Below are 22,400 nucleotides of genomic sequence, written 5' to 3' on the forward strand. Positions count from 1 at the left end.
AAACACTCCATAGTGTGCATTATGCAAATTTACCTGGGCTTTTTTGTGAAAATCAACTTCATCTGTGCACATGATGTTGCTCAAAAAGTCCAGTGACTCATCGTCTTTTGTGAAGACCCAATTCGAGAAACCTAGACGATTGTACAGGTCCATATATCTTCCAAGCATTGGTGCTGGTTAAGGTGGTACGGGTGAAAGGCCATCGTTTAGAATTCTCCAAACTGATGATTTGGAAATAGGTACCTGGGCGGCCACGTCCTGGCACGCTGGCATGAGGTCATAAATGCTAGAACATCTGTGCGTAGGCTAGGACTGAAAAATAGAGTCCTACGCCGCTGTTTCTTGAAGCTGCCTGTTTGTCTCAGGTTTCCATCATTTCTGATGATAGTCGACGCGTTTGGTCTACCGCCACACTTTCATGACTGATACAGATTTGTGGCCTTCCTCTTGTTGTCATTTGCAGCTCGCAAGCTAAAGATAATTTTTACTTTCTTACCGCCACACTTTCATGACTGATACAGATTTGCAGCCTTCCTCTTGTTGTCATTTGCAGCTCCCAAGGTAAAGATAATTTTTACTTTCTGCTCATTAGCAGAACTACGTACCGAGGATCCGGCAGCCTACCAAGCCGTTGTTTAATGAACCGTTGGGATTAACCCAGTGATTAACACCGGGGCCGCACGTTTCAGTTTCGCTGGTTAATTATCTTAATGGAGTGCTTGGGCGGTGATTTTTTTTCTTTATTTCCTTCATTTGGTTCTGACTAACTCTGAAGCAGCCTCTTCGAGGGCGCTGCATTATGACGCGGGTGGGAACACAGTCACGTGGTATTCGCCATATTTCGCAGGGAATGCTTACCAATCGAAAAAAATTAGTAAGCAGTTAGTACGTCGCTGAAAATACCGCAGTTAGATGTCCCTTAGCTGTGCCTTCATATGCCTCATCGACACTTTGATAATTATGATACGTCTCGAGTTAGATAATTATTTATACTTACCTAATTAAATATCAGTAACGAAAAAATTACTGGCAGCTACTCCACTGTACTGCTAACACTATGCACCAGGTATTCTTCGAGTAACGCATTGCTCTGTTTTAAATCTTTGTGTATGATAGTTAATTGGACACCCTGCATATATTTATGACCTTTGCATGCAAGTGACGATGTTTCCGTCCCTAATATATGCAAGTGACGATGTTTTCAACCCTAATATATGTTGTAAATTATCAGAAATATTTTTAATGAGTCGTTAGCTTTGCTTACTGGAAAGAGAAGCGATACTGACACACATATCATTCACGTGCATTTCACACGCCATTGATAAAAGACTCTGCCGAAGGGGTCACTATAGCCTACAGGTTTTTTTCGGGGTCAAAAAAGCACACAAAGCATTTTGATGTGAAGTGGACATACAGCAACATATTCATTCTCTAGGCATAAGCTATTCATACCTTTAGAAATAATTGTTAATTGGCAACCTCCTTCTACTGAAAAATATATTAAACTTTGTCCCGTATATATACTTAAATATATTGTGTACGTGCATGGTGCTTACAGTGGAAATTTAAAACAATGTTAAAGTGAGAAAATACGGATGAGGCAGCCGCCGCTGGTACTTCTAATGTGCTTTTTCTTCTATTGTCAGGATTTTCAGAAATATTGCAAAGTATGAACTGAAATACGTGCACCTCCGCGCCAACAATGATGCAGTAAGCTATTAGCCAGAATAAAATTGTAAGTCATAAAGTCGAGGCAAGTTAAAAGAAACCTCAAATGATGTGCGTGACAAAACACTGGCAATGGCATGTTAGGTGGAAGGGGGGGGGGGGAGTTAGGCTTCGGCATCGCCGGATCGGGCTTGGGCCCCCGAGTCCCCCTGTAGTCGGCGCCTATGGATGTCACGATAGGCAGCCCATGCTACTGAGTCCAGTATCAGTTCTAATTTAGTGTTTTATGCTTATTTAAATTCTGTGTTTTTATACAAATTGAACTATGTGACAGAAGGCACAGAGAAATCTAAAAAAGCCACTTCTCTGACATGGTGAAAAAATCACTGGAGTTGCCATTTAAAATCGCAGTTATGTGAAACTTTTTTGTTTACTTGCGAAAGCTGCTTTCCATCCAATTATCTGAGCCTCTAGAAGGTGTATTTGCATCATTCATCCATTAGATTAAAGTATTCTGCAGCAGCTGCGACTTTTTCAAATGTGTCACATATAGTACCTGAGCTGCATGCAGAGATTGCAAGTACTGATTGCAACCGCATGCACTTTTATTTGGTCCAACATTATATACGGGGAGAAAGAAAATATTTTCTAAGATGGCATGTTTATAGTTTGAGACATGCTCTTTCTAGGTCAGCACACATGGTGCATATGTGCTGGGCTCCTAATCAAGTTAGTGTACCAAGTGAAGGGTGGACAGGCAAGTACCCCAAGCAATAATTTACAGTGCTATGTAGTTGAACGTTAGTGTACATGGTGAAATGACAACTGCAGGAAGAAAGCTGTTCACTAGATCTAATATTAAATAAGTTCACATTAAAACAGCACATACAAGAATTAGGCATATGCAAAAGGACTGCAAGTATCAACAACACTAACTTACAAATATGCAGTTTTGAAGAATGCGAGATCATTGTAAACATGTGCCCTTGGCTCTACAATTTCTATATTTTTTAAATTAATAGGCATATTGCTTTATGCAATATTGTTGTGTTTGGTGTTTTAGCCAGAGCAGGAATGCCGACGTCATTGAAATGGTGACATTAACAGCATTCCGCTGAACCAGCGTAAGCACTGACCTGCTGACAAATTCGGCACTCCTGCAGGAGGGAGTGCCTCTGTTCTGCCAATGGTTTTACTGTCTACCAAAGCTACTCGCCCGCGAGATCATTGTAAAGCCGTCTTCCGAGGTCACGTGCTTTTCAAGGTGTGGGCTAACTGCTGTCGCCATCTGTTGGGCTTTATGACGATCCATTCATTCAGTCAAGGAGTGGTTGGGCATTTGGGGGGGGGGGGGGAAGGGATTTCCTTTTTGTGAGCATGTGCCATTGACGTCTTCCTTGTAATTGCTAGAACAGGGTGTCTGGTATACTTGCTTCTCCATCCCACGATAATCTCAAGGGTGGCGCACATGCTTTGTGTGGACCTTCTCCTTCCCGGAGGTAAGTTTTTTGACATCTACAAACTTCAGGATTGGTCGATTATGACATCATCTGTTTGGCTGTTTCCCTGTATCGTGGTGATCTGGGTAATATTAGTGTTATTTAAAGAGAAATCTGGCAAGGGCGCTCCGTCTAATGTAGTGCACCGACCTTATGTAGTTTGCTCTCCAGAATGATGTAGAAGTGTCCTCAGAATGACATAGCTGCATGATACGATGTAACATGTACTGTGCTCTGTACTTCTGCCGGTACAGAAGTATTGTATGCCTTTACCCATAAATAAGCTTGCCCTAAAGTCTGCTGTAGCAATGTCGATGAACACCCTGATCGTTCCTCCAACCTCTCCTCGCAACTAATCACCAAGCAAGCAACTCTCATCGTGAAGGTACGGACGACGGCATACGCATGCTTTACCTCTGTGAGACGCCCCGGTAGCGTAAGCCAGCTACCCGTTTTCGAGACGCGCCGGCGGCGTTGGCTAGAGAGCGACCTTCATTGTGATACCCGACTGCCAGATGACGACACCCAACCCCTACAATATGAAGAGATACCTTTTGCGCTGCCAGAATTTTCCACCTGTCACCTTTGCTCATTTTCTTGTTGATTCTCTCATGCACGTGCACACGCGTGGATATACGTATATTCACTATAGTTTCCACACTGACATTGCACACTTATTCTGATTAGATGCTGCCAAACTGCGCACACCTGCTGAAAAGGGTCACCTTATTGTTCACTAGTGGATCGCTGGACGCTGCGGACTACACGGGAAAAACTTGGAGGACGCTTAAGCTTCACCTTTGCGAGTTGAACGCGATAGTATTCCAAGATCCCTGACTGCTATAATGTTCACCGCGAAACGCTGGCGGCAAAAGCTATGCATGAAGACGGGCTTTCTGTTGGAAACGCAGACTCTTACGTGGGGCGATCCCGGTGGTAGCGTACAGCCGCGCCAGAAAATTACATGATTTTCAGGTTTCTGTTATTGTATAGCACTTTTAACATATAAGTCTGAGAAGATTTAAGATAAAAGGAATGCACTGTGAAGGTTTTGTTTCACGACGTTTGTTTATGGGCTGTCATTCTCAAAACACCGGAAATTAACTTTGTCAAGAATGTAAGACAAGGTATCAGCAACTTTGGTGGTAGAATGATGTGGCAATATAACCCGCATATACTGCATGTCATATAGCAAGGCGTGGCATATCATCATCAGCCTAGTTACGCCCACTGCAGGGCAAAGGCCTCTCCCATACTTCTCCAACTACCCCGGTCATGTACTAACTGTGGCCATGTTGTCCCTGCAAACGTCTTAATGTCACCCGCCCACCTAACTTTCTGCCGCCCCCTGCTACGCTTCCCTTCCCTTGGAATCCAATCCGTAACCCTTAATGACCATCGGTTATCTTCCCTCCTCATTACGTGTCCGGCCCATGCACATTTCTTTTTCTTGATTTCAACTAAGATGTCATTTACCCTCGTTTGTTGCCCCACCCACTCTGCTCTTTTCTTATCCCTTAACGTTACACCGATCATTCTTCTTTCCATAGCTCGTTGCGTCGTCCTCAATTTCAGCAGAACCCTTTTCGTAAGCCTCCAGGTTTCTGCCCCATATGTGAGTACTGGTAACACACAGCTGTTATACACTTTCCTTTTGAGGGATAGTGGCAACCTGCTGTTCATGATTTGAAAATGCCTGCCAAACGCACCCCAGGCCATTCTTATTCTTCTGGTTATTTCAGTCTCATGATCCGGATCCGTGGTCACTACCTGCCCTAAGTAGATGTATTCCCTTACCACTTCCAGTGCCTCGCTACCTATCGTAAACTGCTGTTCTCTTCCGAGACTGTTAAACATTACTTTAGTTTTCTGCAGATTAATTTTCAGACCCACCTTTCTGCTTTGCCTCTCCAGGTCAGTGAGCATGCATTGCAATTGGTCTCCTGAGTTACTTAGCAAGGCAATATCATCAGCGAATCGCAAGTTGCTAAGGTATTCTCCATCAACTTTTATCCCCCATTCTTCCCACTCCAGGTCTCTGAATACCTCCTGTAAACATGCTGTGAATTGCATTGGAGAGATCGTATCTCCCTGTCTGACGCCTTTCTTTATTGGGATTTTGTTGCTTTCTTTGTGGAGGACTACGGTGGCTGTCGAGCAGCTATAGATATCTTCCAGTATTTTTACATATGGCTCATCTACACCCTGATTCCGTAATGCCTCCATGACTGCTGAGGTTTCGACTGAATCAAACGCTTTCTCGTAATCAATGAAAGCTATATATAAGGGTTGGTTATATTCTGCACATTTCTCTATCACTTGATTGATAGTGTGAATATGGTCTATTGTTGAGTAGCCTTTACGGAATCCTGCCTGGTCCTTTGGTTGACAGAAGTCTAAGGTGTTCCTGATTCTATTTGCGATTACCTTAGTAAATACTTTGCAGGCAACGGACAGTAAGCTGATCGGTCTATAATTCTTCAAGTCTTTGGGGTCCCCTTTCTTATGGATTAGGATTATGTTAGCGTTCTTCCAAGATTCCGGTACGCTCGAGGTTATGAGGCATTGCGTATACAGGGTGGCCAGTTTCTCTAGAACAATCTGACCACCATCCTTCAACAAATCTGCTGTTACCTGATCCTCCCCAGCTGCCTTCCCCCTTTGCATAGCTCCTAAGGCTTTCTTTACTTCTTCTGGCGTTACCTGTGGGATTTCGAATTCCTCTAGGCTATTCTCTCTTCCACGATCGTCGTGGGTGCCACTGGTACTATATCAATCTCTGTAGAACTCCTCAGCCACTTGAACTATCTCATCCATATTAGTAACGATATTGCCGGCTTTGTCTCTCAACGCACACATCTGATTCTTGCCTATTCCTAGTTTCTTCTTCACTGTTTTTAGGCTTCCTCCGTTCCTGAGAGCCTGTTCAATTCTATCCATATTATAGTTCCTGATGTCCGCTGTCTTACGCTTGTTGATTAACTTAGAAAGTTCTGCCAGTTCTATTCTAGCTGTAGGGTTAGAGGCTTTATACATTGGCGTTTCTTGATCAGATCTTTCGTCTCCTGCGATAGCTTACTGGTTTCCTGTCTAACGGCGTTACCACCGACTTCTATTGCGCACTCCTTAATGATGCCCATGAGATTGTCGTTCATTGCTTCAACACTAAGGTCCTCTTCCTGAGTTAAAGCCGAATACCTGTTCTGTAGCTTGATACGGAATTCCTCTAGTTTCCCTCTTACCGCTAACTCATTGATTGGCTTCTTGTGTACCAGTTTCTTCCGTTCCCTCCTCAAGTCTAGGCTAATTCGAGTTCTTACCATCCTATGGTCACTGCAGCGTACCTTGCCGAACACGTCTACATCTTTTATGATGCCAGGGTTCGCGCAGAGTATGAAGTCGATTTCATTTCTAGTCTCACCATTCGGGCTCCTCCACGTCCACTTTCGACTAACCCGCTTGCGGAAAAAGGTATTCATTATCCGCATATTATTCTGTTCTGCAAACTCTACTAATAATTCTCCTCTGCTATTCCTAGAGCCTATGCCATATACCTCCACTGACTTGTCTCCAGCCTGCTTCTTGCCTACCCTGGCATTGAAGTCACCCATCAGTATAGTGTATTTTGTTTTGACTTTACCCATCGCCGATTCCACATCTTCATAAAAGCTTTCGACTTTCTGGTCATCATGACTGCATGTAGGGGCATAGACTTGTACCACCTTCAATTTGTACCTCTTATTAAGTTTCACAACAAGACCTGCCACCCTCTCGTTAATGCTATAGAATTCCTGTATGTTACCAGTTATTTCCTTATTAATCAGGAATCCGACTCCTAGTTCTCGTCTCTCCGCTAAGCCCCGGTAGCACAGTACGTGCCCGCTTTTTAGCACTGTATATGCTTCTTTTGTCCTCCTAACCTCACTGAGCCCTATTATATCCCATTGATTACCCTCTAATTCCTCCAATAACACTGCTAGATGCGCCTCACTAGATAACGTTCTAACGTTAAACGCTGCCAGGTTCAGATTCCAATGGCGGCCTGTCCGGAGCCAGGTATTCTTAAGCACCCTCTGCAGCGTCACAGATCTGACCGCCGCCGTGGTCAGTTGCTTCGCGGCTGCTGGGGACTGAGGGCCGGGGTTTGATTGTTGTATTTATATAGGAGGTTGTGGCCAAGTACTGCACCAGGGTGGCCAATCCTGCTCTGGTGAGAGAGTGCGTTACCGGTTCTGGTCACCGGGATCAGGCCGCACTCCAGGCCTGTTTGTGCAATTTTCTCAACACATGTTTTTTTTCGTATTTTCCGGTGGAGAATTGCATACTTATACCTAAATATATATAAATCTTTCGCCCACAGACAACTTTGCCGACGCCGGCATTGACACCAGTTTTTCTGCGACACGGGCCCTTAACGCTGTCGCGTTAATGATTTTACAATTTTGGGAAGATTGCCGCAAGCAAAACACGAGACTTGAAGGAAGGGACAACACGAAGCGGTAATGACAACTGAATCTATCAATTATATCATGAATCACCATATGACCCACACCCACACTCTGCTGTGTTAATGATTTTAAAGATGCAACAGCAAAAATGGCCATAAACATTTTTGGAATACTTGTGATCCCAAACTGCAACTACTTTCCCGTTGAGGCTATGCAGAACACAACAGCAACACAGTGGGCACAAGAAAATTGCTACAACTATCCTTAAAGACTTGATTTCTGTATGAAAATGTGGATGCCATGTAGCATCCAATATATTCTTGGATTATCTCAAGTTTCTATTTTATTTATTATTTATTTATTTTCATATACTGCGGCCCATATAGGGCTATAGCAGGAGTGGAAACATTACACATTAAAAACACATCATCCCACCCACACTATCAGACCATTGTTCCAATACTTTGAATTCAGTACTAACGTCACAGCCTGAAAACCTTTCCCCTGTGACGTATCTGGATGGCTGCAAGAGCCATAAGGTACTGCGCACTACTTTTTTATGCCATCTATCCAATAATAAAAAGAAAAAGAAAAAAGGAAACCGAGGACAAATTTCGCACTTTATGACAGAGGCGAGTATAACAGCATGACTCGAGATTTAACATCCTTTTATGATAATTTCACGCCCGAAATCTGTCTTCGTTCACTTGCGTCCATCTGGCTACTGTTCAAATAGGAATTCTTGCGTCTTCAAAATCAACGTTCCTATCATAAGAATTAATGAGCTGAAACAATCCCCATGGTTTAATAGCACGCGGAAACGTCTAAACAATAGGAAAAATGTCGCTTTCGTTCTGCCACCGCTTTTCATTCCGAACTTAAGTGGGAAATAATAAGTGGGAAAAACAACTTTTCGGCTTGGAGCAAAGGAAAGAAAGGAAAGAAGCGCGCTTGCTTCGATGATGCAGCACATGCAGTTCGTCTACCCGTCGAAATGAATGTCGCAAAAATGGGTGGCAGACGAAGTGCATCTATCTGCTGCATCTTCGAAGCAAGCGCGCTTCCCTCCTATCCTCCCCGAGCCGAGAAGTTGTTTTCCTCGCTCTCCGCCAGATGGCGCAACTTGTCGGATCAGCAACTTGGCTCCCGTTTGCAATATCTGTGCTCGTAGCCGAAAGCAGTTTCTGCTTCATTCTGCAAAATGCAGGCAAGTACCGATGTTTAAATATATCTCAAACAACTTCGATTACAATATGCTACCCTGTGAGCGATGTTTGCTCTCGATTAGACGAGTAGCTTGTGGACAGGAATTTTTTAAAAGTCCACCGACCAAATACGGAAAACCCTGTATATATTGTTTAGTGGTGGGCGGCGGCCGTGCGAGTCTACAGCGAGCTGCTTGGTGCCATAGGCGCCGACTACGAGGGGGGGGGGGGGGGGGGTAGGAGGCTGAGCCCCTCGCCGGTCAATGCCGAAGACCGCCCCCAGACAAACACACCTAAAGTGCCATCATTACCAGAGCTTTGTCACCCACATCATTTCAGGTTTCTTCTGACTTTCCTCAACTTTTTCCCTCGAAACTTTACTGGGGCTAATAGCTTACTGCGTCATTGTTGGCACGGACGTTCACGGATTTTAATTCATACTTTCGCTTTATTTCTGCAAATCCTGACAATAGGAGAACACGCGCATTAGAAGCACTAGCGGCGGCTGCCTCCTCCATATTTTCTCACTTCAACATTGTTTTAAATTTTCACTGTGCACCATGCACATAGACAACATATTTAGGTGCACACACAGGACAAAGCTTATTATATTTTTGAAAGAGATGGAAGCAGCCAACTAAAAATTATTTCTAAAAGTCTGGGTAGCCTATGCCTAGAGAATGGATATGTTGCTGTATGTTGACCACGCTTCAAATTGCCTTGCGTGCTTTTTTGACCATGAAAAAAAAAACTATAGCGTTCAGTGACCCCTTCCGCAGAGTCTTATCAATGGCGTGTGAAATGCACGTGAATGTTGTGTGTCTCAGTATCGCTTCTCTTCCAGTAAGCAATGCTAACGACTCTTGAAAAAAAAAAAAACATTGCTATTAATTTGCAACATTTTTTAGGGGTGGAAACATCGTCACTTGCATGCAGAGCTCATAAATATATACGGGGTGTCCCAATTAACTATCATGCACCAAGATTTAAAAAAAAATGAGAATGCGTTACTCGAAGAAAACCTAGTGCATATTGTTTCCAGTACAGTGGAGTAGTTTCCAGTAATTTTTTCATTACTGAGACTTAATTAGGTAATTGTACTTAATGATCTAACTCGGGACGTACTATCATAATTATCAAAGTGTCAATGAGGCATTTGTAGGCACAGCCAAGGGACATCTAACTGCGGTATTTTCAGCGTCGTACTAATTGCGTACTAATTTTTTTCCGACTGTTAAATAAACCCCCGCGAAATATGTAGAGTTCCACGTGACTGCGCTCCCACCCGGATCATGAAGCAGCGTCCCCGAACAGGCTCCCAATGAGTTATCCAGAACGAAATAAAGGAAACAAAGAAAAACATCGTGATCGAGCCAGTGCCTTACCTGCCGCGCCTCGGCCGAAGTAACACGTAGCGTTTGGTGTTAGTTGGAAGCAAGCTGTGATAGCTGTTGTCTTAGCGTAGATAAGGTGCACGGATGTTTTTTTTTTGTTTTTTTTCCCCACAAAACCTATCACCACAAAAGCGAATTGACAAAAGTCAGAGCAAAGGTTTAAAGGTTCGTTTTGTTTCGTGCCAGTCGCCATGTCTTTCTCTAATGAGCAGAAGATAAAAACGATACTTGCCTTGGGATCTGCAAACGGCAAAAAGATGAAGGCCACAAATATATATATATATATATATATATATATCAGTCATGGAAGTGTGGCGGTAGACTAAACGCATCGACTATCATCGCAAATTATGAGAACCAGAGAAAAACAGGCAGCTTCAAGAAACAGCTGCGGAAGACTGCATCTTTGAGTCCTAGTTTAAGCACGGATTTTCTAACATTTATGGCCTCAAACCCTCATGCTAGCGTGCGGGACGTGGTCGCGCAGGTACGAATTTCCAAGTCATCAGATTGGAGAATTCTACATGACGGCCTTTCACCCCTACCACCTTAACCAGCACCAATGCTTACAAGAGAGGGACTTGTAGAACCGTCTAGATTTCTCGAATTGAGTTCTCACAAAAGCCGATGAGTCACCGGGCTATTTGAGCAACATCATGTGTACAGATGAAGCCAATGTTTGCAGAAACGCCCAGGTAAATTTACATAATGCACACTATTGGAGTGATTCCAATCCACGCCGGGCAAAGCGCACTCGGCACCACTACCAGTGATCGTTCAATGTGGGGCGCAGAATTTACGCCGGTGCTATAATCAGTCCCATCTTCTTCGAATACACACTGATTGGACAGCGTTACGTGGACGAAACCCTTGAAGTAGTGGTGGATCAGCTTCTCAGCGAAGTCCCGCTGTCACGTCTTCCACTTCTGTGCTATCAGTGAGATGGAGCACCAGCACACAGCTGCAGCCGAACACGAAACTGGCTGGATGCGACTTTTCATGCGCAATAAATTGGAAGCCACGGGCCCGTGAATTGGCCGGCTGGTCACCTGACCCCTCTCCAGTCAATTTCTTTCTTTGGGGTTATGTGAAAGATTGTGTTTACACGATCAAGACAGACGTCAGATTAACTCAAACAAGGATAACTGATGTCTGCCGTAGAATTCGAGCGTCGGTCTTCAAGACAGCCACTGAAGATGTGATAAAGCGGACTCAGTACTGCGTAGATGCAGAAGGAGATCTATTCGAACAAGTCCTCTACGCAGGAGCTGGTGTTCAATGGCGCTTACGAATTCAAAGATAATTAGCGCACACTGAAATCCGGTGTTTTAATTTTGTTTATTGTGCAGGCGTTTCGGCTGCATTCGGCTGATTTGGAAGTGGTTATTTACTTTCTTCAACGCATCGGTTTTGCCTTTTCTCAACACGTGGGTTGCTTCCCGGTCCGTTTATTTAGCTTTTATTTGATGCCATGAACCTGTTTTTGCAGCACGTAGACACTCTCATGAAAGCTAAAACCGTCACCTTAATTTGGCTTTGGTGCTAAGCAAGCTTCTGGCGCGTAATATAGGTGCGTGCTCACTCTTTAGGCCGTTAGTTTGAAGATGGTACGCCGTGGTGGTCCGGTGAACTATGCGGCATTGAGCAAGCACAGCTTCAACCACCTGCGACAGAAACACATGGCTTCTATCACTCAGCAGCTCCCGAGGTGGGCCATGACGAATGAAACGATGGAGCAGAACGGATGCAACGTCAGTGGCGGTCGCTGCAGGTAAAGCAGCGGTTTCAGCATAGCGTGCAAGGTGATCAACTGCGACAATAATTCATCGTTTTCCAGCGGGTGTTAGCGGTAGCGGCCCGTACAAGTCAATTCCCACATGGTCGAAGGCGCGAGCAGGGCACGAAAGTGGCTGTAATAAACCGTGGGCTGGACGAGGCGGAGATTTGCGGCATTGGCATTGCGGGCACGAGCGGGCAAACTTTCGGACAAAAGTAAACATTCCTCGCCAGTAGTAACGTTGCCGCAGGCGCTCATACGTCTTCAAAACGCCTGCGTGTGTACATTGTGGGTCAGTATGGAAAGACGCGCACATGTCGGAACGCAAAGTCCTAAGGATAACCAGGAGCCACTTGCGACCATCGGGCTGGTAGTTGCGTCGATACAAGAGGTTATCCCGGACAGCAAAATGGACAGCCTGGCGACGCAGGGAGCGGGAGATGGGACATGCAGGCGAGCCAAAAAGTAGATCCAAAAGAGAGGCCACCCAAGGATCCTTGCGCTGTTCTGATGCGAAGGTGTCGATGTCGACCGAGGATACCGCTTTAATGGTGGAGAGGGAGGCCGTGTCGGCTGGCAGCGGAGAGCGGGACAGAGCGTCGGCGTCAGTGTGCTTGCGACCTGAGCGGTATATGACGTGTATGTCGTATTCTTGAATGCGCAGAGCCCAGCGGGCAAGGCGTCCAGACGGGTCTTTTAAAGAGGATAACCAACAAAGGGCGTGATGGTCAGTAACCACATTGAAAGGCCTGCCGTATACATAGCGGCGAAACTTCCCGAGTGCCCAAACGATGGCCAGGCATTCTTTTTCTGTGACGCTGTAATTGCGTTCCGCTTTGGTCAGCGCACGACTCGCGTAAGCAACGACGCACTCGGAGTAGCCAGGCTTGCGCTGCGCAATGACAGCGCCAAGGCCAATACCACTGGCATCGGTATGCACTTCAGTTGGGGCGGTGGGGTCGTAGTGTCGCAGTATAGGCGGATACGTCAGGAGACGGCGTAAGGTCACGAACGTGGTGTCGCATGCAGGAGACCAGCAGGATAGGTCGTTGGCGCCACTTAAGAGTTGTGTCAGAGGTGATATAATCGAGGCAAAATTGCGTACAAAGCGTCTGAAGTAAGAACAGAGGCTGATGAAGGCGCGGAGTTCTTTGAGTGTCTTAGGTTTCGGAAACTCTGCCACAACGCGACGTTTTGATGGGTCGGAGCAAATGCCGTCTTGTGATACGACGTGACCTAGAATCATGAGCTTGCGCGCGGCGAACTGGCACTTTTTCAGGTTCAGTTGCAGGCCTGCGTTGGTCAAGGACGTCAACACTTGCCTAAGGCGAAGAAGATGCGTGCTGAAATCAGGGGGGAACACAACGATGTCGTCGAGGTAGCACAAACGCGTGCTCCATTTTAGACTGCGCAAGATATTGTCCATCATTCGTTCAAGCGCAGCAGGCGCATTGCATATGCCAAATGGCATCACATTAGATTCGTATAAACTATCTGGAGTAATGAATGCAGTTTTAGGGCGATCAACTGCTGACATCGGGACCTGCCAGTAGCCCGAGCGTAAATCCAACGGAGAAGAATTCAGCTCCTTGCAAGCTGTCCAGAGCATCGTCAATGCGCGGTAGAGGGTAGACGCTTATTAAGACGGCGATAATCGACGCAGAACCGAATGGAACCATCTTTTTTTGTGACGAGAACCACCGGGGATGCCCACGGGATATTGGAAGGTCGAATGACGCCACGCTGAAGCATGTCATCCACGTGCTCACTGATAACCTGACGCTCCTTGGCGGATAGGCGGTACGGGCGCTGCCGCAGTGGCGCGTTGGAGCCAGTGTCGATGTTGTGGCTGACGGTTGAAGTGCGACCCAAAGTAGGCTGAGCGACATCAAAAGAAGAGCGGAACTGGGCAAGCAGGTGAAGAAGCTGGGAGCGCTGCTCGGAAGTAAGGTCATCGGCAATGAAAGGTGTGAATAAGTCAGGTGATGGCGGAGCAGAAGTGGAAAGTGTACAGAAGTCAGTGAGCTCTGCATACGAAGCATCCGGCACGTCAGTTATAAACATGTCATCAAGAGGCTGAACATAGCCAAGTGCTTCGCCGCAAAGAGCCGTCAGGGCTGTAGGAAGCGGATTGCAGACAACGATGGCGCTGAAACCGGCTAAAATGTCAAGTGTGGCGAAAGGGAGGGGAACGCCTTCGCGGGTTATGAAGAGTTCCGAAGGAGTGAAGAGGACAGCGCCTTCAGAGACAGCGCCACAGAAGACGGGAACAACGGCAGACGAGTACGGCGGTGTGGCGATGTCTTCCCGAAGAACTAGCTTAGCGGGAAGAGAAGTGGCGCCGACGAGGGGCACGTCACACAGAGGTGATAATTCGACTTCAGCACGTGCACAATTGATGACGGCGTTATTTCGCGAAAGAAAGTCCCACCCAAGTATCACGTCGTGAGAGCAGGACTGAAGAACCACAAACTCCACAATATAGAGAACTCCCTGAATAACAACTCTAGCTGTGCATGCTGCTGAAGGCTGCACTGGTTGGGCGCTTGCTGTGCGAAGAGAAAACCCAGAAAGTGGCGTCGTAACTTTTCGTAAAGCGCGAGAGAGGCGTTCGTTTAGGACAGACACGGTTGCTCCAGTATCAATTAGCGCAACGGTAGGGACGCCGTCAACAGTAAGGTCGACAACGCTCGAAGGCGACAATGGAGGACTTGTACAGGTCGATGGCGACGCAGTTCCTGCCTCCTGAACTGCGGCGCTTAGTTTTCCTCTTGCGTGGGTGAAGGGCGCCGACGCATGGGGGACAACGAGCGGCGACGCGGGGAAGGTGAACGACGTGTAAGGACCGGGCGCTCGGCTGGTGGCCTGTTCGACTGCCGACTAAAATAAGTGTCGTGGAAAGGCTGCACGTCGGCGTAGGGAGGCGACTGCAGAAACCCATCAGAGTGCAGCATGCGGCGGCGGCAGAGTCGTGCAACATGGCCGGGAATACCGCAGGCATAACATATGGGCCTGTTGTCTTGCGTGCGCCAAGGATTAGCAAAGGCAGGAGCAGGTCGATGAACGGGATGATGAACGGGTGGCAGCGGCCGAGGATGTAGCGCAACAAGTGGTGGATGAGGAGGCTGCGCGGCGATGGATGCGTAAGTAAGTGGCGTGGTGACACGGTACTGCTGATGCTGCATTGGTAGAGCCTCAGCAACTTGGTCTTCAATAACCCGCCGGAGCGTAGGGGCGAGCTGTGTAGGAGGCTGTTGCCCCCCCCCCCCCCCCCTCCGGAACAATGAAAACTCTCCGCTTATGCTTGGGGCTATGAAACAAGTGTAGTGAGGGCCATTTGGAATGACGGGTCCTGTGTAGAAACGTTGACGAGGGACAATTTCTTTTTCTCGCGGCAAAAACAGGCTACAGAAGAAGCGGGGCTACTGTCGGCGGCCAACGCGTGCATCGCTAAGTGGCTTACCTGGAACTTGAAAGAGAGCGAGACGATGGTGAGTCCCATGCCGACGTTCTGAATGCCCGACTCGATGGCGATGGTTTTTCGAACCGCATCTGGTCGCTTGAAGAGCCAGCTGATGAGGTAGCCGATCATCATACCTGCTGCCGGCATGACCACCGTGGCAGCGTACAACACGGGAGGGATGTTGTGGAAGATGTCGGGGAAGATGAACACCTCCATGATTTGCGTCACCACGATCAGCAGGCCGCCAAGAGTGCTCGACAGCTGCACACAATGAAGGTGGAACGGGCTGATTTCCTTCCCCTGCTCCGTGGATACGGGCAGTGAGAACAGTGTAGTTCCTTGTGAGCCTTTTGCGCACATATTGGTGCCATCATATATATATATATATATATATATATATATATATATATATATATATATATATATATATATATATATATATATATATATATATATATATATATATATATATATATATATATATATATATATATATATATATATATATGTATGGCCTCGGGTGATTAATGGTACCATGCGGCCGGCATTAAAAGAAAAGAATGATGGAGTGTGTAAGAGAGGCGCCTTCATAAAAATTAATGAGGAGGATAAAGGCTACCTGGAAGAAATAAGATATTATGAAGTGCTGCACCCCGCACCAATGTCAGAATAGAGTTGATGTTCTAGCGCACTACAGAAATTTTAGTTCGGCCATGCAGTTGACGCCCGTCCTGGATATATTTTGAAGAATTGGGGAGGTAGAAAGGACAATTAATTGAGGGGCATTGCTTTGTTTGGCCAGAGCATCTTCAGAAATAGCATGTAATCACAAAACCAGTCCAAGTTGGCTCTTTAGCAACAGGGATCTACTGGTGAGAAACCCATGTGAGTATCCTTTGTAGCTTCATCCTACTTTACAGGTACATTTCAAATATTACTTTCACGAAACTGGGTACGCCTTGCGGAATCCCGAAATAATTTGGCGACTAAAGTGCAAGCCCCGTTACAGACGCCCCAGAGGACGTTCTCGTATTCCACAAAGTGATTTACACATAATTACGGTAATGTTTCTTGCTCGCGAAGCACTTCACGAGCGTTTTCGTCGTGTATATGTTTTACTTCAGAACAAAGGCAACGTAATAAACTCACAACATTTAGTTTCATTTGATCCGCAAGTTTGTCTATACGGTGCACACGCTTTCTAGAAATTGTGAGTTCAGTTCCAGACCTCTAAGCGGTCTCATATCAAAGATGCCATATGAACGAATGAATTTCGGTGACCAAGCGGACAGCGTCCTGAAACTAGGTCAAGTAAGCCAAATGAGCACGTCGGCTTGGTCAAAAAGAGCCCGGAATGAGCGGAATATTTTGTTCATGCGCATAGTTAAACATCGGTCTCGTTTTAACAACAACAACAACAACAACAACAACAACAACAACAACAACAACAACAACAACAACTCGCTATGATAGTTTATGCACTCTAGGGAAGATGGCTGAAATTCATTAAAACATTGAGGGATAACGATGAAAAACCGCTTGTCAGCGTTGATTACTACGCTCTTTCGGTAACGAATTAGGGTAATGGCTTGGTTTGCACTTCTCATTTCCTAAGATATTTACGGATCCAAAGGAGTGCCCTAGTCCAGACCACATAACAATCTTGCTATTAGAAATTGCTAATGACTACGTTGGTTGTGCATCAAATTACTGTTTATTTACTGGTCCGTCCTAATCCGAACACCTCCGCAGGGTGTATAGACACAGCGTAGTTTTAACGCCCCGTGTCGCAGAAAATCCGGCGTCGACGCGTGGCGTCACGAGTCGACCGTCGTTTCAAGAATAAAAATTCCGAACCACGCAGGCCCTCCGTGTAGCGCAACATTACTGAACTAACTGAATTTCTCAAAGCAAGATTAGTCAGAAAAATCGTAAAGTACGACTTACACACAACCTTCAGATATGATAGCGTCGGATTGTAATTTGAAGATACGAGAAAACATATCTGTTACGCGGAAATTCAAACACACATCCCTTTCGACGCGATAGCGTTTTCCAGCTGCCGTTTGAGGTCTTAGTAGGAGAGGCGCGGCCCCCTCGGTTCCTTGCACACCATCAAAAAAGAAAAAAAAGTGGAGGACGCTTAAGCTTCGCCTTCAAGAGTGGAACGCGATAGCGTTATCGCACCCCGTTCGCACCGCCTACTCAAACGCGCGAAGACAGCCAAACGTCGCGATCGGCACAGATAGCCGAGCCCCGACGCGCCATGAAGGCGGACGCGATCATGGGGCAAGTGGCGCGCCACGCGTCGGGGCAGCGCCGTACATTGCGAGGAGGGGGTCTTCTGTGTTTGCCGCAAGATGGCTCTGCGTGTGCGCAGAGCGCAGAAGAAATTTAGCGGAAACGTACTTCGCTACTCGTGAAACTGCGACTTCTGTAACTTACATGGTCATAATTACCGATATACACCGCAGTAACTCTCTACTGCACGTTTCTAAGGCAACACCGCATTCACTAGAGGCGATTTTGCCCCGTTTTGAAGGAACGAACTCGTGGCTGAGTGGTAGCGTCTCCGTCTCACACTCCGGAGACCCTGGTTCGATTCCCACCAGCCCATCTTGCAAGATATTTTTTATTTATGAAGTGCCTTCTGGGATTTATCGTTCACGGCCAACGACGCGGACGCCGACACCGACGACACCGGGTTTTCTGCGACACGAGCTCCTTAACGCTATCGCGTTAAAAGAGAAAAGAACCACAAAGCTTGCCTTCGGGCATAGTGTTCGCCGCCAGCATTTACCGGTAAAGATTACGATTACATAAGCTGTAGTTGCCGGGAAACGTGAGAAGTACTCAGGGATCTTTGAATGCTGTCACGTTCCACTCTTAAAAGGCGAAGCTTGAGTGTCCTCCACATTTTCTGACTCTCAAACGCCCCATCAGCTTTATTCTTCATCTTATTGCCTCGCTGACACTAAGTTCTATAGTAGCTGCTGCGAAATGTGGCTACGATGCGCTTACTGTCGCGGCATGTACAACGATTCATGGTTTAAAGCACAAACAAGGGCGCCCGAAGAACTCACCGGAGCGATCGTCACGACTTCTTTGGTCATCCTGGTTTGTTTAACGCTTTAAATCATGAAACTACGTCAACACGCCTAGGTCGCCATTTTGCTGTACAATAATTTCCCACGTTCACGGAAACTGTCAAGTTCTTTGCCATCAAGAAACAAACAAGAGAGGACAGCACTTTTTTTTTTCTTTCGCTAGAGCGTTGCTGGGTGGAGAGTCGTCCCTTAGAGAAACACGTCCGTGCGCCTCCACGCTGTGTGCTTGCGTACCTTGGTGATGTAAGGCGCCACCCGCGGGCAGAACCAGTTGAACAGCATGCCGAGAGCAGCTGGGAGCGAGATGAAGACCAGACTCATAGCCATCTTGGAGTAGGGCACGACAATGTCACCCGTGTCCACGTAGTAGCCGTACATCAGCATGTTCACCGGCATCATGCCCATGGCCAGCACCGTCGAGCACAGTGTCATGGCGATGCTGTGCGGGAAAGTGGGAGGCGGTAATGAATTTGTGGTGCACATATACTGTACCCAGCATGCATGGGCGTCTCCCATTGACTCCGACTACTGGAGTCTCAGACATTTTTTTTGTTTTGTTTTTCGTTTTCTTTTAATCTGCATCACTGGCGATCTGAGATTACGTGTTTTCGTCCTTTGAGCTTTATGGGAAGCTCATAGGAGGCCTAGCAAAAAGCCGCATCTTCTGTGGTAAAAAATAAGATCCCAATGCCTAGAATTAAGTGCGCAGACAGAAATATAAGCACATTTTTGGGTGAATTGCAGCATCTCTTAACCACACTGCAGAAAAAAAAAGACACCATAATTCTTGTAGGTGACCTCAACATAGATACCTCTTCTACTACTAAAAATTATATCAGTGACTATTCGACTCTCATTTCTAGTTATGGCTTAGAAAATAACATCACAGGATTTACGCGAGAAGAATTTTTGGGGAACAAACAACGTCATGTATTGACCACATACTAAAGCATGTTTCTAGCATGCAACCTGTAACAACTATTGTAAAAGAGAAAGTTGCTGACCTATATTTCATTGCTCTCAATGTTCAGTGAAGACTTAACCATCTGACCTGGGAAAACTAAACAAGAGTTTGATATCTTCGATAATCAGAAAATTGATATATTAATTAAGGGATATCATTGGGATACCTTGTTAACACTAAATCATTTACAAGCATACGAGAAGCTAACTGCCACACTGAAATCAATTTATGATAAATGCCGAAATGTCATTACTATAAAAAAAGGAAAATCGAAAAACCATGGATTACTAATGCATCTTAAAACTTATTGTGCGCAACAAACAGGGACGAAGAATAGAAGAAACACAAGGACGAGCGCTTTCTAACAACTGGTTTTATTTTTGAAGAACCACCTGCTTATATACCCACAGATCTGCGCGATCTAGTCAAGCAGAGCACGCCTAGAGCGCATATAATACACACAGATCTGCGCGATCAAGTCAAGAGAGCACATCTACAGTACATATACCACTTGTGATAAAAACAATAAAGACGTGGACCAAAGCCACCCGGTCAACATAAGAACACAAGGTGCATGAAACATCCACTTACGATACTAATGAATTTAAAGAGTTAAGTTACACCAAAGAAAAGCTGTGGCGCCGAAGTCGGGCTAATCAATCAGACGTACAGTTAAGAGAAGAATCTAGGCAAACAAGGAATAAGCTAACAGCTTCACTAAGGCTAGCAAGGAATAAATACTATAGTAATAAGCTAAATGAATGTCAATTTAATTTGAGAAAATCGTGGAGCGTAGTAAATTCACTAACAGGCGGACAAACGAAACGCAACAAAGACGAAAGTATAAGAAATAATTTCCTCAGAAGACAAATGGATGAAATAGCAAACAAATTTAACAACTGTTCTGCTAATACTGTTAAGAAACTTTGGAAAAATTCCCCTTGTGCTGCATATGACAATCAAATCAAACGTCAACTCTGCATATTTGAGTGAGGTAACTGATCTCGATGTTCGGGATGTAATAAGGTCATTTTCCATTACTAGAATACCAGGATATGATGGGATTCGATTTCGTGAGATATTATTCAACTTCGCTTGTTTAAAGAGTGTGCTGCTATTATTTACTCAGAAGTATTTAGGTCGGGTCATATTCCCAACGCAACGATAATAGCTTTAATTAGACCAATTCACAAGAACGGTAAAAGGCAACAGTGCGAAAACTATAGACCTATAGCAAGCTTACCCGCATTGTCGTGTGTTGTAGAAAAGCTTATGCACAACAAAATGGTTTCTTTTTGCGAAAAGTTTCGCCCGTTGTCTAATTCACAGTATGGGTTTCGTTGCAAGAGAAAAACAATCGCACTACTAGAAGACTTTGCAGACGTAGTTAACAGTGAAATAGATAAAAATAAGATAGTAATTGGGCTTTTCTTACATCTGAAAAAGAAAGCGTTCGATACGTTAGATCATGAAAGACTCTTTGGAAAATAAGCTCAAATAGGATTCCGCGGGCCTTTCATAGAGGTTTTTGAAGACTACTTCAAAAATCGATATCAGGTTGTTTGAATTCAAAACATAGTCAGCGAGTTAATGCACATAAAGCATGGAGTCCCACAAGAATCAGTACTAGGCCCACTGCTTTTTAGTTTGTATGTGAACGATTTAGCCTATCTATCGCCGCACTCAAAGTTATACAAATTTGCTGATGATACTGCTTTACTACTACCCCATCAAAATTTTAATGAATGCATTACTTTGTTACAGGAAGATATATACAAAATAACGACATGGTTTGAGAACAACTACATATTTGTGAACAAAGAAAAAACACAGTTAATCTGCTTTCACAGCCCGTACAAGAAAAGTGCAGCTAACTGAACATCTATACTTGTATAGTGAGCGCTGCATTGGGTGCTCTTGCCAAAGTATGCAGTATGCTACAAAAATAAAGTACCTTGGTGTTATTTTCGATGAATATTTCTCATTTTTCCATTACATACAGCATGTAGCTAAAGGACTCCGAGCAGTATGTGCAGTCATGTACAAAGTAAGATCAGTATGTGATGTTAGGTTAAGAAAACTCGTCCACCTTCACACACTCTCAAAACAAAGAGTTCCGGAAACTTTCTTCGAGGGAGTATCTACTTGTTCCATATTTAGCTCCCTTTTCCAGAGTAGATCGACCTCCTTTGAGAGAGAGCAGAATACTCCCCCTCCCACCACCCCGACAGAACTTTATTACTCAACCGCTTGCCGGCGCAACTTCCCAAGCTCAACGCCGATCGGGTCAGCTTCGCTGGTCATCCACCCTCACACACTCTCTCCCGCTAAAAAAAAAAGAAATAGTTCCAGGAACTCTCTTCGAGGGAGGATCTACTTGTTCCATATTTAGCTCGGTTTTCCAGAGTAGATCGACCTGCTTTGAGAGAGAGCAGAGTACTTTATTACTGAACCGCTTCCAGGCGCATCTTCCGAATCTCAACGCCGATCGGGTAAGCTTCGCTGGTCATCCACCTTCACACACTCTGAAAACAAAGAGTTCCGGGAACTCTCTTCGAGGGAGGATCTACTTGTCCCATATTTCTAACATCAACATGGTATAGTTGATGTCAAACAACTTTTTCTTTCGGTGGTAATTACGAAGCATTATTTTGATGAATCCTTTAAAACAAACAAAAAACCCCCCTAAAAACTCATGATCTGCGCAAGACAGACATTCGTTCGGGCTAAAGCGTTCACGAACTATGACAAGAGAACGAGATCATTTTATGTACTGTTCTACATTAATAAAATACAAGAAGTTCCCAACGTATCGTCATTCGGGAAAATAAAAGAGTTTGTACACCGCACGGTTCTGACTAGTGGCAGGGAATAA

General features: G+C 45.4%; 1 protein-coding gene across 3 annotated transcripts in view; it reads right to left on the reverse strand.

Moving 5' to 3' along the window:
- Positions 1-22,400, reverse strand: part of LOC135914203 (ileal sodium/bile acid cotransporter-like) — a 263,412-nt gene that overhangs the window by 44,797 nt on the left and 196,215 nt on the right. For 2 of the 3 annotated variants that reach the window (XM_065446950.2, XM_065446952.2), the window contains exons 3-4: positions 18,796-19,000; positions 15,455-15,715 (exon numbers count right to left, since the gene is read on the reverse strand). In XM_065446950.2, coding sequence (XP_065303022.1) covers positions 15,455-15,715; positions 18,796-19,000 — 466 coding nt within the window. Of the gene's footprint in view, positions 1-11,796; positions 11,879-15,454; positions 15,716-18,795; positions 19,001-22,400 lie in introns of all 3 variants that reach the window. The other variant, XM_065446951.2, reaches the window with a different exon arrangement.

The sequence above is a fragment of the Dermacentor albipictus genome, chromosome 1 (genome assembly GCF_038994185.2).
Source record: "Dermacentor albipictus isolate Rhodes 1998 colony chromosome 1, USDA_Dalb.pri_finalv2, whole genome shotgun sequence".
Classification (NCBI taxonomy): domain Eukaryota; kingdom Metazoa; phylum Arthropoda; class Arachnida; order Ixodida; family Ixodidae; genus Dermacentor; species Dermacentor albipictus.